At 46.2% G+C, this 14851-nt stretch overlaps 1 protein-coding gene across 3 annotated transcripts in view; it reads left to right on the forward strand.

Moving 5' to 3' along the window:
* Positions 1–14851, forward strand: part of SPEG (striated muscle enriched protein kinase) — a 1422155-nt gene that overhangs the window by 1381249 nt on the left and 26055 nt on the right. For all 3 annotated transcript variants that reach the window (XM_086954403.1, XM_086954404.1, XM_086954405.1), the window contains one exon: positions 5347–5496. In XM_086954403.1, coding sequence (XP_086810529.1) covers positions 5347–5496 — 150 coding nt within the window. The remainder of the gene's footprint in view (positions 1–5346; positions 5497–14851) is intronic.

The raw sequence follows: 14851 nt of genomic DNA on the forward strand, positions 1-14851 counted from the left end.
CAATGCTGGAGAACATCATTCCTCATTTTGGGCCAGAAGAAGTGGGTTACTAGGCGGCTGTAGGTTTTATCCTGACCCAGGTGTCCCGCCAGGGGGACATCGTGGGCTAGGTTTAGCAAGAAGTCTCTAAAACGGAGGGGCACCACTAGCACTCGGCTGGCCCCCAACTCCGCGATCCTCTGTTCACTGTATAGCAGATCATTGTCCCAGTAGACCCAATGTGTTCCGGAGGTATCCCCTGCGCTCTGGGCGAGGGCTTGTTGGCGGAGTCCCTCGAGGGAGGGACAGGTCTTTTGCTCTTGGCGAAACTGTTCCTGTGTGGGTCCCCCTTCTTGATGCCACTGGTCGAGGCCAGCGAGGTCCGGAGGTTGAGCTGGTTCTGGGGGGACGGCACGGTCGGTGTCTTCGATTGGGGCGACCGGGGGAGGAGGTGCCGGCCATTCGGGTTCCTCTTGTCGGGGATTGGCACGGGCGGCCATGGACCGGGTGGTGACGCACGCCCAGTCCGGGACGCCCAACATCCCCAGGTGTTCTCTTCGTTCTACGGCTGCCCAGGGCGAGCTTTCAAGGTCATTTCCCAGGAGACAGTCTACGGGAGCATCATCTCGGACCGTTACTTTCAACATGCCGGAGACCCCATCCCCATTCGAAAGGGACGCAGGCCATCCGACACAGACTTTCTGAGTTATCGGCTGAACGGACAGGGCAGAAAATGTTTGGTATGAACTGTTCTGGGGTCACCAGGTGACAGCGGACGGCTGTTACACTGGCCCCGGTGTCACGGAGGGCTTCGGCCCGGCGTCCATTGATGCTCACCCATTGGCTGTACTTCCGGGTGTTAGCGGGTAGGGGGACCCGCGGGACCATGTCTTTCCCCCCTAAGCATGCTAAAGTCATAGCGGCTGGCTCCCATTCTTGATGCTCTTGTTCGTATTCTTCCTGCTCCTCGGAGATCTGTTCTTCCCCTAGGGCAGCAGCGGCCATTTGGCGGGGTCTTGGGCTCTGGTACTGCGGGCAATTTGGGTCGTTTGCATAGTGGCCAACTCGTTGGCACCGGTGACACGTGACATTGGCTCTGTATCCCGGTCGCGCTGGGGTGCTGCCCCGGTTGGCCGGGGGGGTGGAGCTGGTAGTGGGGGCGACCGGAGCGTTGTCTCTTCCTCGCCCTTGGCCCCCTCCTCCTCCTCGGGGACGGTGCTGACCGTTGTTGTTCCGGTTCTGTTCATAGGATCCATTTCGGCCCACTCTGGTGATTTCCCACCGGTCAGCCTCGGCTGCGAGCTGCCGTGGATCAGTCAGTTTGCTGTCGAGGAGGTGCTGCCGGAGCTCAATGAAGCAATTGTTTGATAGATGCTCCCACACCATGAGGTTGAAGAGTTGTTCGTACGTTGTGACATTGCTTCCTTTGATCCAGCCCTCGAAGGCTCGGCTAAAATAGTTCACGTAGTCCACCCAAGTTGTACCCGGGATGCGGGTGCAGTCTCGGAACCTCTGACGGTACATCTCGGGTGTGAGCCCATAGCGGGTGAGGAGGGCAGCTTTCATGTGGTCATAGGAGGTCATCTGATGGTCCGGGAGCTGTAGCAGGGCATCGCGGCCCTCATTGAGGAATCTCCCCCAGAGACCGGCTCCCCAATCGCTTCGATCGATCCGGTGGGCGGTCATAGCGATTTCGTGGGCCTTGAACCATTGCTGGATGTCGTCCTCTCGGAAGTATTCTCGGACGACATCCTTGGGGATGTGTACCTTTTTCTCTGTTGCCCCTGGGTCGCGGGGTTGCTCGGGCACCCCTAATTCTCTGTTCTGCTTGCGTAAGTCTATCTCCGCTAGTTTGCGCTCATGTTCATACGCCAGCCTCTTTTCCTCGAGCTCCCTTTGTCTCTGTTTTTCCTCTCTTTCTTCTCGGAGACGCAGGTGCTCTAAGCTTATTTTTTGTTCGGCCAGTTTTAGTTCAATCTCCATTTTAAGCCGGGCCATTTCTAGTTCGTGTAGTCGTGTTTTCTCTCGTTCCTGGATCTCGTCTTGCGAGAGACCCGTTCTTTGCTCCTCGGGTGCCGTGGTGTTTTTTTCTACTGCTGCGATATTTTGGTCAGTGGTTTCCACGGCCCCGGTTTCTGCCCAGGACTCTAAGGCCTGCTTAAAATCGTCTTTGGTACTTAGACCAGTGGTAGCGATACCCAGTTCGATGCAGAATTGTTTTAGTTCACGATGGCTGTACTCGTTCAATTTCTCCATTTGAAATTTCTCGGTGGATCCGCTTTCTTTAGTTGTCATCGTGATTTCGTCGTGGGGTGAGCTACTCTCTGTACGATTATGCGGTGATTCGGATCGCGCCGCTGGCCACCAATGTTAGACGGACCGGGAGGGTCGGCCGAGGACAAGGGGAGAGGTCTCCGGGGAGAGCCATCTCCAGCGATCGTACAGACAAGTAACTTCCCCCCCACAGACGGACACCACACCAGGATAAGGTTCAACGATACTTTATCAGCAATTCTTTAGTTACGGTAAAATTATACAAGGAGGTCTGGACTCAGGGGTCCCCTCGATTCTGGTCTCTGGATTGGGAAAAGGGTAGCGGGACAGTCTTGTTACCAATAGATGAAAATAGCTCTCAATCCTCGAGCTCGGCGTTCTAGATGATCGGGCCGCGGCGGAGCCAGCAGGTCCCGAGATGGATGAAGGAAGCGACGGTCCGCGGCGGAGCCAGCAGGTCCCGATAAAGATGGTGGTTACAAACGGTCCGCGGCCACGCCAGCAGGTCCCGACGACGATGATGATTACGAAGGTTTCGGCAGCGCCAACAGGCAGGACGATGGTTCGCAAGGCAGGGCTACGGCTGCGCCAGTAGTCCGTCAAGGATGAGTTCTTCACTGCGTCTCTCGACTCCAGGATACAACTGCCTTCCTGCTCTGGAGCTGCCCCAGTTATAGGGCTGATGCTCTTTGATGTCCGGACCCTCGCCCTTGGAGGTTGGGGGGTCCGGGATGAAGGGGTCCAGACACCCAGCAGGGGGGTGGAGCCAGCGCCCGGGGAGATGGTGGGCGAGCGGCACCTGGCGAGGGAGAACCATCGACACCTCTTTCTCCCATTGACCTGCCAAGTGGTCCGCTCACCTCCTGGGTGGATGATGGTGCCGGGATGTCTGAGGCCTGGCCAGGCCCAGGGTTGGGGTCGTTCGGGGGCCACGCGGCCTCGTGGCGGAGTGTCCAAGATGGCGCCCAGGCTGGGCGCGCAGGCCAGTGAGAGATCGGGCCCACGAGGTCGATATGTTCAGAGGCAAGGGTCCCGGAGGGGACGGAAAGCGTGAAGTGGTGGTGTGTGACACTGGAGGGACCGGGCTCGGGCCTGGTCGGGCAGAGGGGGAGCGGCCCTTCACGTGGCCTGTCCAACAGTCAGTTTACATAACACATCAGTGTAGTGGGTTGCAATTCAACCTACCTCATCAATATTCATGAGGTAGGCTGCAAACTGTGACCCACTACAGCAGACCCCCATAACTTGATTGCTTTTAAATAAAGCAATCTTATGAGTTTTTTAAATGCAGTGAATTCTCCCTAAAGGTAACGGAATGCATTTAAAAAAAATGAAGATTTGCACAAACCTTTTTAGGAGTAGGTGGGGGTCCCATGGACATTCACAAAGCGGATGGAAGGAGTCCTATCAGAACCCCTTCCCTTTTACACATGGGTTGCCACCTCCTTTCAGGTGGTGATAAAATATTAATGTTTTTCGACTGGATTTATGCTACAAAACCTTCATACATACCAATGTGAATCAGTACTTGGAAGGCACGCCCTGAACACACTCCTTCCAAATACTGATTTCTTATTGTTTCCTAAATCCATTTAACGAGTGAGGAAACCTTTCCTGAATCGTTCATTGGGTTTAGTACATTTGAAAAAGCATTTTTAGCAGTGGCAAGCCCTGAGATTTACCGAATCAGAGAGTTTGACACCGTTAAAACACTTTGTACATGAGACTTTAAGACTGTTTTATTTTTTCTTAAGAAATGCGGTACAAAAGGATAGCACTACTTGAAAGGTCTTTTTTTGTACACTCCCATGGAATGATATAATGTCACAGGAGAAAGCTCCCTTTCCTTTCCCTCAGTCGCCCTTATTTTCTTCTTTTCTTTTTCCTTCTTCTCTCTTGGCGAATAGGAAGCTTTTGCCTCTAGTGGCGTAATTCCAATGTTTTGTTACTGTATATGTGAGTTTAATGTGATTATTACCAAATTCTTTAGCTTTGAGGAATGTGAGTATGCCTACATACATACACTAGATACAACCTAATTTGTGTTTAAATAAAACATATGAAATGTACACTTGAACATTTCTCCTTCTTCCTTCCATGTTGGACCGGGGCTCTCTGCAGTTCCTCGGCCCTTGGAAAGGAATACAAAATATAAAGCAAATCAATGTGGAGTGGGCCGGGGATAGGCGGGAGAGTAGCGGGTACAGGCAGACATGCAGGTGGAGAGCACACAGAGGGAGCGTTAAAGGACATAGAGAGAGTTCAGGCTGATAGCCCCCAAACTAAGAAAATAAAATTGGAAAGCAGGACATCAATACCAATGTATGCGTGGGCTGCAAACTTTCATTAGTGAAATGCCATAGGTTGATATCAACACTGATGGACAACCCTATCAGCCAATGCCTAAAGCCATCTGAGCCACAGTAGACAATGGTGGGAGATGTCCAAACGCCCCTTGCTGTATGTCTGTCTTTACATGCACACGTATGTGTATCATATGCATTTTGTATGTGTTTTATGTGGTGTGTGCTGACGTGCTCTCAACAGAAAGCTTAAGTATATGTATGAGAGACCTAAAAAGAAAGTGCACCAGAATGCCGTAACCACACATAGATAGGGATAATCAGTGCTTGTGTACTGACTGAAGATTCCCATGATGGAGGGATAGGATTTATGTATCTCTTCATTGTTGGAACATGAGTCCAATGCCTTGTTCCTCTTATATTGTGTGATTATCAGGGTCACAGATCTATCTGCAAACAAACCCACTAACTCTGCTTCCTGCCAGATTGTTGATCCCACTACCTGACCCTTGATGGGCTGTCTGTTGATCCCACTGCCTGACCCTTGATGGGCTGTCTGTTGATCCCAGTGTCTGACCCTTGAATGGCTGTCTGTTGATCCCACTGCCTGACCCTTTAATGGCTGTCTGTTGATCCCACTGCCTGACCCTTGAATGGCTGTCTGTTGATCTCACTGCCTGCCAGATTGTTGATCCCACTGCCTGACCCTTGATGGGCTGTCTGTTGATCCCACTGCCTGACCCTTGAATGGCTGTCTGTTGATCTCACTGCCTGACCCTTCTCTCCTTAGGCTCAGTGGACGGTCTCCATTCTTTGAACCCGATCCTCTAGAAACGGAGAACAGGATCCAGGGCGGGCGCTTTGACATCTTCAAGCTCTACCCCAACGTCTCCCAGAGTGCCTCACTTTTCATCCGCAAGATCCTATCCATCTACCCCTGGTGAGTATGTGCGAGGTTTTTTCATTCTTTGAATTTAAAAGAGCTTTCAGCGCTGGACCGGTATTTTAGAAATACACATTTTACAATCAAAATGGAAGTCTAGTTCCGGTCAGTAATGAAAAATGACTGCCAAAGTGCAACATCCATTATTGAAATAATGTGACCTAGTAAGGAGAGACCCTTACATGCATTCACACACACAACGACGTATTGGTACACAGAGATTTAGTATGATTTTGGCCCTTTGTGATGCATAACCAGCGCAAAATCCATTTTGGCATTTATGATCCCATGCACAGGCGATTTGCGTGGCTTTGTGTGATTTAGTAAATAAAAAGTATCACAGGGAAGCACATAGTGCTGCCTTGCATTACTTTGCATCTGGTAGGTGATACATGGATGGAACATGGGCATTCCTGTGCATCCATCTATGTGTTTTGGCACAAACCCAGATTTACAAAAACTTGTAAACCTGGGTGTGCGCCATTAGAGGACGCCTACCTAACAGAGGCCTAACAAGGAGAAATATCTTAATTTCTCTTTATTACTTCTTCTTTCCATGCGTTCTGCATCCTGCCGCAAACGTGAAAGAGTACTATGCCTCTAAGGATTGTTTTTGTGCAGGAATGCAGGCATCCTTGTCGCATGGCGCAAGGGGTCCTGTGTTGGCGCTAGGCAGCACACAGTGTGCCAGAACTAAGAGAGTGCAGAAGTATGCCATATCTTAGTAGGTGGAGCAGTTCTGCTCTCTCCCTTTCATGCAAAGCAACACAGTAATTTCAATTTGCCTTGATGTGCTGCGTTGTGTGAAATATTTGTAAATCTGCCCCTTCTATCCAAACCATAATGGGAGTGAAGGTTTTCATGGAGCCAATGATTATAGAGTTATCTCTGGTTTTGACTTGCTTCTTTTCTAGCCATGTTTAAGAAGTTATCGAAGGTCCTACATAAAGGTATCTGGTGGTATTTCATTGACTGCTTCCTAATTCCTGGGGTACTGGAGATGTCACAGTGAGTGTAGGTCGTGTTAATCGGAATAGGGTTTAAAGCAGAAGCAGTAAAAACGTTTCTATTGTTGGACATTCTATGTTTTTCTTATGGTTTCTATCTTAATACATAACCTCATTACAGTCAAGTTGTCTTGCTTTCTGTGTCCCCTGTGGTATCAGACGGTGAATTCATCTAATGTCAAATGTTTTAAAAAAAAGAAAAAGCTTGAGCTAATACAGTTCAAATTATATCTGCACACAGTGCAGAATACTGACAGGAATTCCTAACTTGTGACCCTATTTAATATTCCTAAAAGCATATTGTTTTTTCCTAATGGTTTAAATGTGTGTTTGTGTATGTGTGTGTGTGTGTGGGTGGGTGTGTGTGTGTGTTATCATAATTCACCACAGGCCCATACTTAATGCAAGCCCTCTCCAGTGTGTGAAACTAAACATTGCCTGTCAGCAAAAAGGTGGGCTGTGCGACATTGTACTTTATTTTCTTTCTTTATAAATGTCTTGTTAAACCTATATAACCTATATAACCAATAGTGTCAGTATACTACAGAAGAAAAACGTTAGAATGCATGTTTATAATTTCCTTATATTACATTTAGAATTTGATTTACAGTAATACGCATTGTTGCATAAAACACATTTTAAATATTCGAACATTATCCCCAACAACAACACACATTTCTCAAAGACATATCTGCAGTTTCTGACAGACAATATTAAGGACTCTCCCAGCCAATCACGACGATGGCAGAGCAACATCGTGATTGGTCTGAACGGCATGTTCGGACACTCAGGCACTGCATGGGGACGTTTGGCATATTCTCCACGGGGCCGTGCAACACAGCCTAATGAAGAACATGCCAAGTGTGCATGACTGTATGGCCAGCCCTAGAGGGCAGGTCAAGCCATCATACACTCGTAGGGAGGGAGTGCAAACCACTCCTGCTCACTCTGCGGCGAGCCAGACGCGCCCCGCCTGACTTGGCTGGAGCAAAGAAAAATAAAATGATAACTTCTTGTTATTATCATTTTCTTATTCTTTTGCACTGCTCAACGAGCAGTGGAGCGACACTTCTCCATCTTAGCAGAGGAGCCGCCACTGACTTAAAGAGAGAGAGCAACAGTACTTTTATGGCTTAAAAGAAACTAAACCAAGGACATTCCCTCTTCAGAAGAGGAACAGGATACTTCAAAATGGCTAAAAAAAAAAGCCCATAAGAGAGACCATGCATAAGAATATTTTCCTAAAGATTCATCTCAAGATGAACATTCTTGTGAATCTGTGAGAAAAAGACATAAGAGCACTGAGGTGTCATCTGCTAGACCTCAAACTTCTATATATAAAGTTTCAGAAAACCTCAGTAAAAAGGTGTCGCGTCTCCAGGTATTCACTCATAGCTTTTAGCTCCATCCCTAAAGGTAACGTCAAAGCATAAACCGGAGTCTAACATGCAGTGGACAAAAACATTGTCCATGTCCCTGTCGTTTAACTCCTTCCATGCTCATGACGAGCTGAGCTCGTCATGAACACGGTGCTCGGGTGGTCATGACGAGCTCAGCTCGTCATGGCCCGTGGAACGCACAGGTGCGGGGAGAATTCCCCCACTGTGCTGAACGTTCCACGGAGCCAATGCACCTGTGACACGCTGAGCTCGTCATGAGCACAGGAGCACTGTAGCTCATGACAAGCTCAGCTCGTCATGAGCATGCAGGTGCTGTGCGCGCCCCCCTCCGCCCCCAGCACAGTGGGGGAATAACCCCCCACAGCAAAGGGGTTAAGAAAATGCAGACGAGGCACGAATCCATGTGCGTGACAACAGCAACAATGACAACAGTGTCTACAGTGACAGAGTTGACTGCAAGAGCATTATCGATAACAGCATCGATGGGGAACCATCGATGGAGAGATCGTTGATGACAGAAGTCTTCACTGACGCATAAACAACTGTTGACTATGAACTCGTCAACAAGACTTTTAAAGGTCATATTATTTAAGATAAAGGAATTCCTGTTCAATTCATCTTGAACACACAGCTCCTAATTAAGTGTCATCTTATCCGTATAGGCATTTCCTAGACTCAGAATACTCTGGTAATGAGGGTCCTTTCAAGGCAGCTCACAGCCCAACGCAATTCAACTTCAAATTACAGGATGATGAGGATGATGACAAGTAATATATAGAAGGGGAATATTAATTTGCCAACCAACCATAATCTCAGCCAGGTATGCAAACGAGGGACATTATGAGTATGATCCTATAGAAGAAGGATACCACTATCAGGATGAACCGATGATGCAGGTGCCCTCAACTCTGGTTAAAGACTTAAACTTAATGTATTGTTGTAAGTTATTTTCTGAACAACCTTAATCTTCATGGGTGCAGACCCTTAACTGCCCTCAGCACCCCGTACACCGAAAACCATTCCGTCGCCTATTAGACCTAGGTTACCTATTAAACCGGTAGAACCTCCTTCTAAATTACCAATCATACTACTTACACATGAGGACATGTAGTCTAATCACAAACACGAAGAGAAATTCCGGATAAACTTCCAGTTGATAGTGGATCAGAATCGTATGACTACGTAGATCCTTTATCTGCTCTGCCTACTCCACCTCTGGTTAACTCAAATAATATAGGCTGATTTCATTCATTGCTCGAGAGAGCATGAAAAAGATTTGACCCGCTTTTGCCTATCAAACCAACTGAATGTTTCCTGTATTGCTTAAAAGAACGAACTAGCAAATCTGTAAGATCTCCTTGCTATTACCCTCTATGTCTAGGCAGAGAGTTTAAAGTTTATGGAAAAGCCTAGCACCAGTTATAGCTATTATTCCCTGTGTCAATAAGAAATACAAGCCAGATGACTCTCCACCATGTCTCATAGTTCTTCAGGACCTGACTCTGGGTCATGCAGACAGCCCAGAGAAGATCCAGGAATCCTTCTACCCCTTGGTCTGCAACTCCTGATAAGGATAAAGGAGGAAGAAGACTAGATAATATTGGAAAACGTTTCTCAGCTGTGACGGCAACTCCAGTCAGAAAATCTAATGCTCTCGCCATACTGTGAACATATGACAAACAGATGTGGCCAGACTTGAGCTCTATTCTAGAACATCTTCCAAAAGATAAGAGAAAATAGGCTAAGGCTATTATCCAAGAGGGAAAAAGAACATCCTCCAAGATCATCAATACAGCAATGGATATAGACTCTACCGGCTTCTGGCAATTAGCAGGAGCGGCAATTCTTAGGACTCAGAGTTGGCTCAAAGCAACATCTTTTCACCCAGAAGTCCAGACGAAGATTATTAGCATGGCTTGTGGTGGAGATGCTTTGTTTGGAAAGCATGTTGGTGATGCTTCACAATCTATCAAAACAGACAAGATAATTCTTGGTCCTACAACAAGGAAGAAGCCAGCCCCTTTGGGCCCTAGAGGGAGATATCAATTCCTTTCAAGAGGTGAATATTAGCCTTATCATTACTAACTGATTCAGCAGGGTCACAGCTGGCAGTCTTGCCATCAACAATATACACAATCTTCACGCTTAGCCAACTTCAGACAAGTGCAGATGATAAAAACAGTGACACCACAACAAACGCAGACATCTTCTAAATGCCAGTTATATCATCTTGACACTGGCAATGAGTCCCTTTCAACCCATAAAGGAATAAATATACAACGTCTATGAAAATTGGAGGTCTATCACAACAGACACTAGGTCCTAAAATGTGTTCTAAAGGGACACACTATAGAATTTTTCACTGTGTCATCTACACACCCACTTTAAAAGAAATCAAACCAAAATCTGCTGCGAATAAAATTGGAAATAAAACAATTACTTCAAAAAGGAGCAATAGAGATTGGGCCCTACTGCCTGCAAAACTTAGGTTCCTACTCAAATGCTTTCCTTATAAGAGAAAAGTCACGCAAATGGGGACCAATTCTAGACCTAAGACAGCTACACTGCGGCCTTCGATACTATTTCCCACTCCATTCTGCTTAACAGGCTTATGGACATCGGCATAACTAACTCGGCCCTTGCCTGGATCAGTTCCTTCCTCAGTGACAGGTCTCAAACCGTTTCACTGGGCCCTTTCCAATCGAAAGAGAAAAAGATCTTCTGTGGAGTCCCCCAGGGCTCCATTCTCAGTCCCCTCCTTTTCAATATATATCTCATCCCCCTGCTTACTCTTATAGAATCGTTCGGCATAACTGTCACGTCTTATGCTGACGATACTCAGCTTGTCATCCCTCTCGACGACAATTCAAACACGGCCGAACTTAATCTCAAGCACTGTCTCACAGCGGTCTTTCAATGGATGGACGCCAACCATCTCCGCTGCAACTCCAATTAAACCGAGATCTTGCCCATTGGAAAGAATGCGTCTTTCTGTCCAGCCCTGTGGTGGCCTGACAACTCTGCTGCCCCACCTCAGACAGTCTCATCGGCCAGAAACCTCGGAGTCATTTTCGACTCCGATCTCTCTTTCGATACCCACGTCGCAACTGTAGCAGGTAAATGCTTCGGCATTATTAAGTCCATGCGAAAGTTCTTTGATTTTCTCCCACTCGACTCCAGAAAGACCGTTGCGGTAGCCCTCATACTCTCTCGAGTGGACTATTGTAATGGCCTCCTGGCAGGGACCAAAAAATCTACCCGACTGAAACTTCAAAGTGTCCTGCACACTGCTGCACGGCTTGTCCTCAAACTCCCACGCAAATCTTCTATTTCCGCTGCCCTTAAGTCCCTACATTGGCTCCCCTTGCACAAGAGAATACTCTTTAAAATTCTCATTGTAGCCTTCCGAGCCTTCAACAAATCCGGCCCATCCTACCTATCGAGACGCTTCCCTCATTACACCCCGGGTCGCACTCTCAGATCCTCACAAGACAACCTCATGACCCCCTCCAAATTCAACCTGAAGACTAAGGGTGGAAAAACACTCAGTTCCCTTGCCATTAGAGCCTGGAACAGCATGCCAAGGCATCTTAGATTTCAGACGCAGGAGAAGCCATTTAGGAAGCTCCTCAAAACTTGGATTTTTAATCTCTCCGATGACTGGACTAAAGCAGCTATCTAGCCCCCCAACACCTTCCCGTCGTTCTGATCCCAGGTGTTACAGCGCCAAGATGCTCCCTTGGGAGCGAACGTTAGCGCTCTACAAATACCCATCCAATATCCAATATCCAATATCCAATAATTCTTAAAGAAGCAATCATTTGGAACGGTCACTCTTCAGGAAATTCTGCGACTGTTAAACAAGGGAGATTACATGACATCCCTAGACCTTCAGGAGGCTTACTTTCACATTCCTGTTCATCTAACATTTGCCAGTTTAGAGTCCTCCCTTTTGGCCTCAAATCCGCCCCACGCATGGCCCCTAAATGCGTTGCCCCAGTAGCAGCTTATCTCTTTAGATTGGGCCACCACATTTTCCCTTCCTCGTCGACTGACTTTTCAAGGTGGTTTCCTTTTGGAAGACAAGAAAGATACAATTTCTGGGAGCAATACTAAACACAGACCAGAGCAAGCCTTTTCCTACAAAGGAAACAGTACAGAGAATAACTACTGTTGCTCCTAAACGACTGAAAAAAGAGTCTACTTCAATACGCATGTGCTAATTTTTCCGGGCTCAGCATGATGTCATCCTGCATCCCTTTGATTTCAAATTGCCAGTTACAAAGGAGACACGTTCAGGAAGAAATGGACAATGAATGGTCACAAGGCCAATGATTCTAAGAGGTCTTTGACAAGATCACAAAGAAGATGAAAGAAGCAATACCCTGGTATACAAGAGAAAACAATATATCAACAGGACTGGCCTTTCTCCATTTACCTCCTTTATTCGTAATGACTACAGATGCCTCCCTAGAAGGATGGAGAAATGACTTTCAGGACTTAGAAGTGAATGGAAAATGGTCACTTAAGAAGCGCAGATGCATATAAATCTCTTTCGAACTACAAACGTGGCCTTAGGACTCCAGGCCTTCCTCCCGAGGATTCAGGATCCTCTGTACTGGTACCCACAGACAACACAACAATCATGAAGTACATAAGCACAGAAGTACAAGGTCAAGATTACTGTTTAGAGATGCTCAAAACATTTGGAAGCGCATTATCAACCACAAGATCAATTGGACAGATTCTTCCTTATGTGCTTCATCTGTCACAATCAAGTCTATCTCGTCGATCAAAATCCGTTTAACAGCAACCTCTCAATTTAGAAGAGCAAACAGCAGATTATCTCTCTGGTCACAAAAAATGATATAGGAATTCCTTAACAGCCTTTTTAAGGTATTTCCTCCTGGCAGATAACCTATACTATGACAACTTACCACCATTTCAGCATAGTTAATGAAACATCCTTTTGAGCCTATTCGAAAAGGTGTGTTTAAAATATCTGTCTTGGTAAACAGCTCTACTACTTGCTCTGACATCAGCAAATTGCGTAAGTGAGATATAAGTCATTACTATAAACCAGGTGCCATCAGAATTTCACCTTAATGACCCAGTGAGTGTTATCTCAAATTCTACAATGACAAAAGTCAGAGTGTTTGAAATCTGATCAGTTTTTAATTGCCTACGCTCCCCGAGAAAGTAGGATGCTATTTCCAAACAGAAAATAGCATGTTGCGTTTTAGCAACCATAGTCCTCTTTCATCTAACAGTAGGTTGTCCTGTACTGTACAGTACGGGCTCATTCTACAAAGACCATGGCAACATCTACTGTATTATTTGTGGGTGCTCCTCTGTCAAAGATTTGCAGAGCAACTACATGGAAGAGCTGCCATATGTTTACTCAACACTACTGTCTTGATCAACAATCTGCAATGATGCTACAGTGGGGCAAGTAGCCATCTTTTCTTGTAAGGTGAGCTGATTGACAAATGTAAATGTTTTCATCTGACCCCCCCCACCAACCATTCCTATCATTGTTGATGCAAAACGAATGATTTTTGCACAATACTTATATGTGTATATAGGTCATATTTACTGCTTGCTATTCTGATACAAGCATGCACATTTATGAACCATCCAGTACTGGAGAAAAAGCAAATTACTTACCTCCATACAGTAGTTCCCCAGCATTGGAATTGTTATTGATTCATATATGACCCACCCTCTGCCCGGTTCTTTCTTAACAATGTGATTAGGCTATCTCTATTGCCTCCCCAAGCTATTTAAAGCTAGCTTAGCTTTCGTACTAATCATTATCATAATACTGTAAGACTCCCGCCTCAATGACAGAGATGATTCAAGCATGTGACTCTATGAAAGATGCCAATACTGAATAGCTGTAGTAAACCGGACAGTATACATTAACTGGTTTTCTCTGCTGTATTTTCCATTGAAAGCTTTTTTAGTTGTATTTAACTTTGGCCCCTATAGATGGATCTAATCCCAATTTTGGTAATCACTTATCATAGCTAGATAATACCTGGCATGCCAAATTTAGAAAAGTTCTGTGCAGCGGTAACAAAAGTTAAAGAGGGAGAGGTAGTGGCCTAATGGCTAGAGCGGTCAACCTCGAAGCTGGGGAACCGGGTTTGAGTCTCGGCAGGGACGCTCAAAATCCTGTTATTCTGAGCAAATCACTTAATCTCCCTGTGCCTAACAAAAAATGAGTGTTTCTGTCGGTAATGCAACTGGTGCTCATGTAAAGCGCTCTGATACCTTTGAGTCAAATTTGCGCTTTATAAATCTTCAAAGAAAAAAAAAGGAAAGTGTGGGCAATTATATTTTTCCAATTGTAACAATGCTCAATGGATTTGCATGAAACCTGCCTTGAAAGTAGACCTTTATTCAGAAAAGTGTGCCTTTGCTGGTTTGGTGTAAAAGCATTCCGTAGTTTCAGCAAAATTAATGTTTAAAGAAGTGCAGCCTTATACCTTTAGTATATCTTGGCTGTATATCTTGGCTGTTTTAGTCCGCGGTGGTTTGAGAACTAAACCTGTGAATGTTCGTAAACTAAAATTAAAAACAAAGCAGCCCTCCCATTGGTTGAGGGAAGTTTCTGCTGCTGTCAATCATTTTGAGGCCAGGGACAAAAGAGCGGGCTGTGGACCCAATTGTCTGGCAGCAAAAGGAAATGTACTCTTGCGGCCACCTTTACAGGACCCATGCTATGGGGCCAAAGAAATAAGATCAAGGCCACATAAGGGAGGCACAGTGAGCACACCCTGACCCCTTCTCCCAGTTTAGTGTGGGAATCTCATTAAGCCACTCAAATAATAAATAGTAAAAATGTATTTGCTCTAATGCGGTTGTCTGCAGACAGTGTTTTGCTGCCTCAGATTCAGCACACCTAAGTAGCAAATCCGCAGCCTCAACAACTAGTTGTTG

This window comes from Lissotriton vulgaris, chromosome 2_1 (genome assembly GCF_964263255.1).
Source record: "Lissotriton vulgaris chromosome 2_1, aLisVul1.2, whole genome shotgun sequence".
In the NCBI taxonomy this organism is placed as follows: domain Eukaryota; kingdom Metazoa; phylum Chordata; class Amphibia; order Caudata; family Salamandridae; genus Lissotriton; species Lissotriton vulgaris.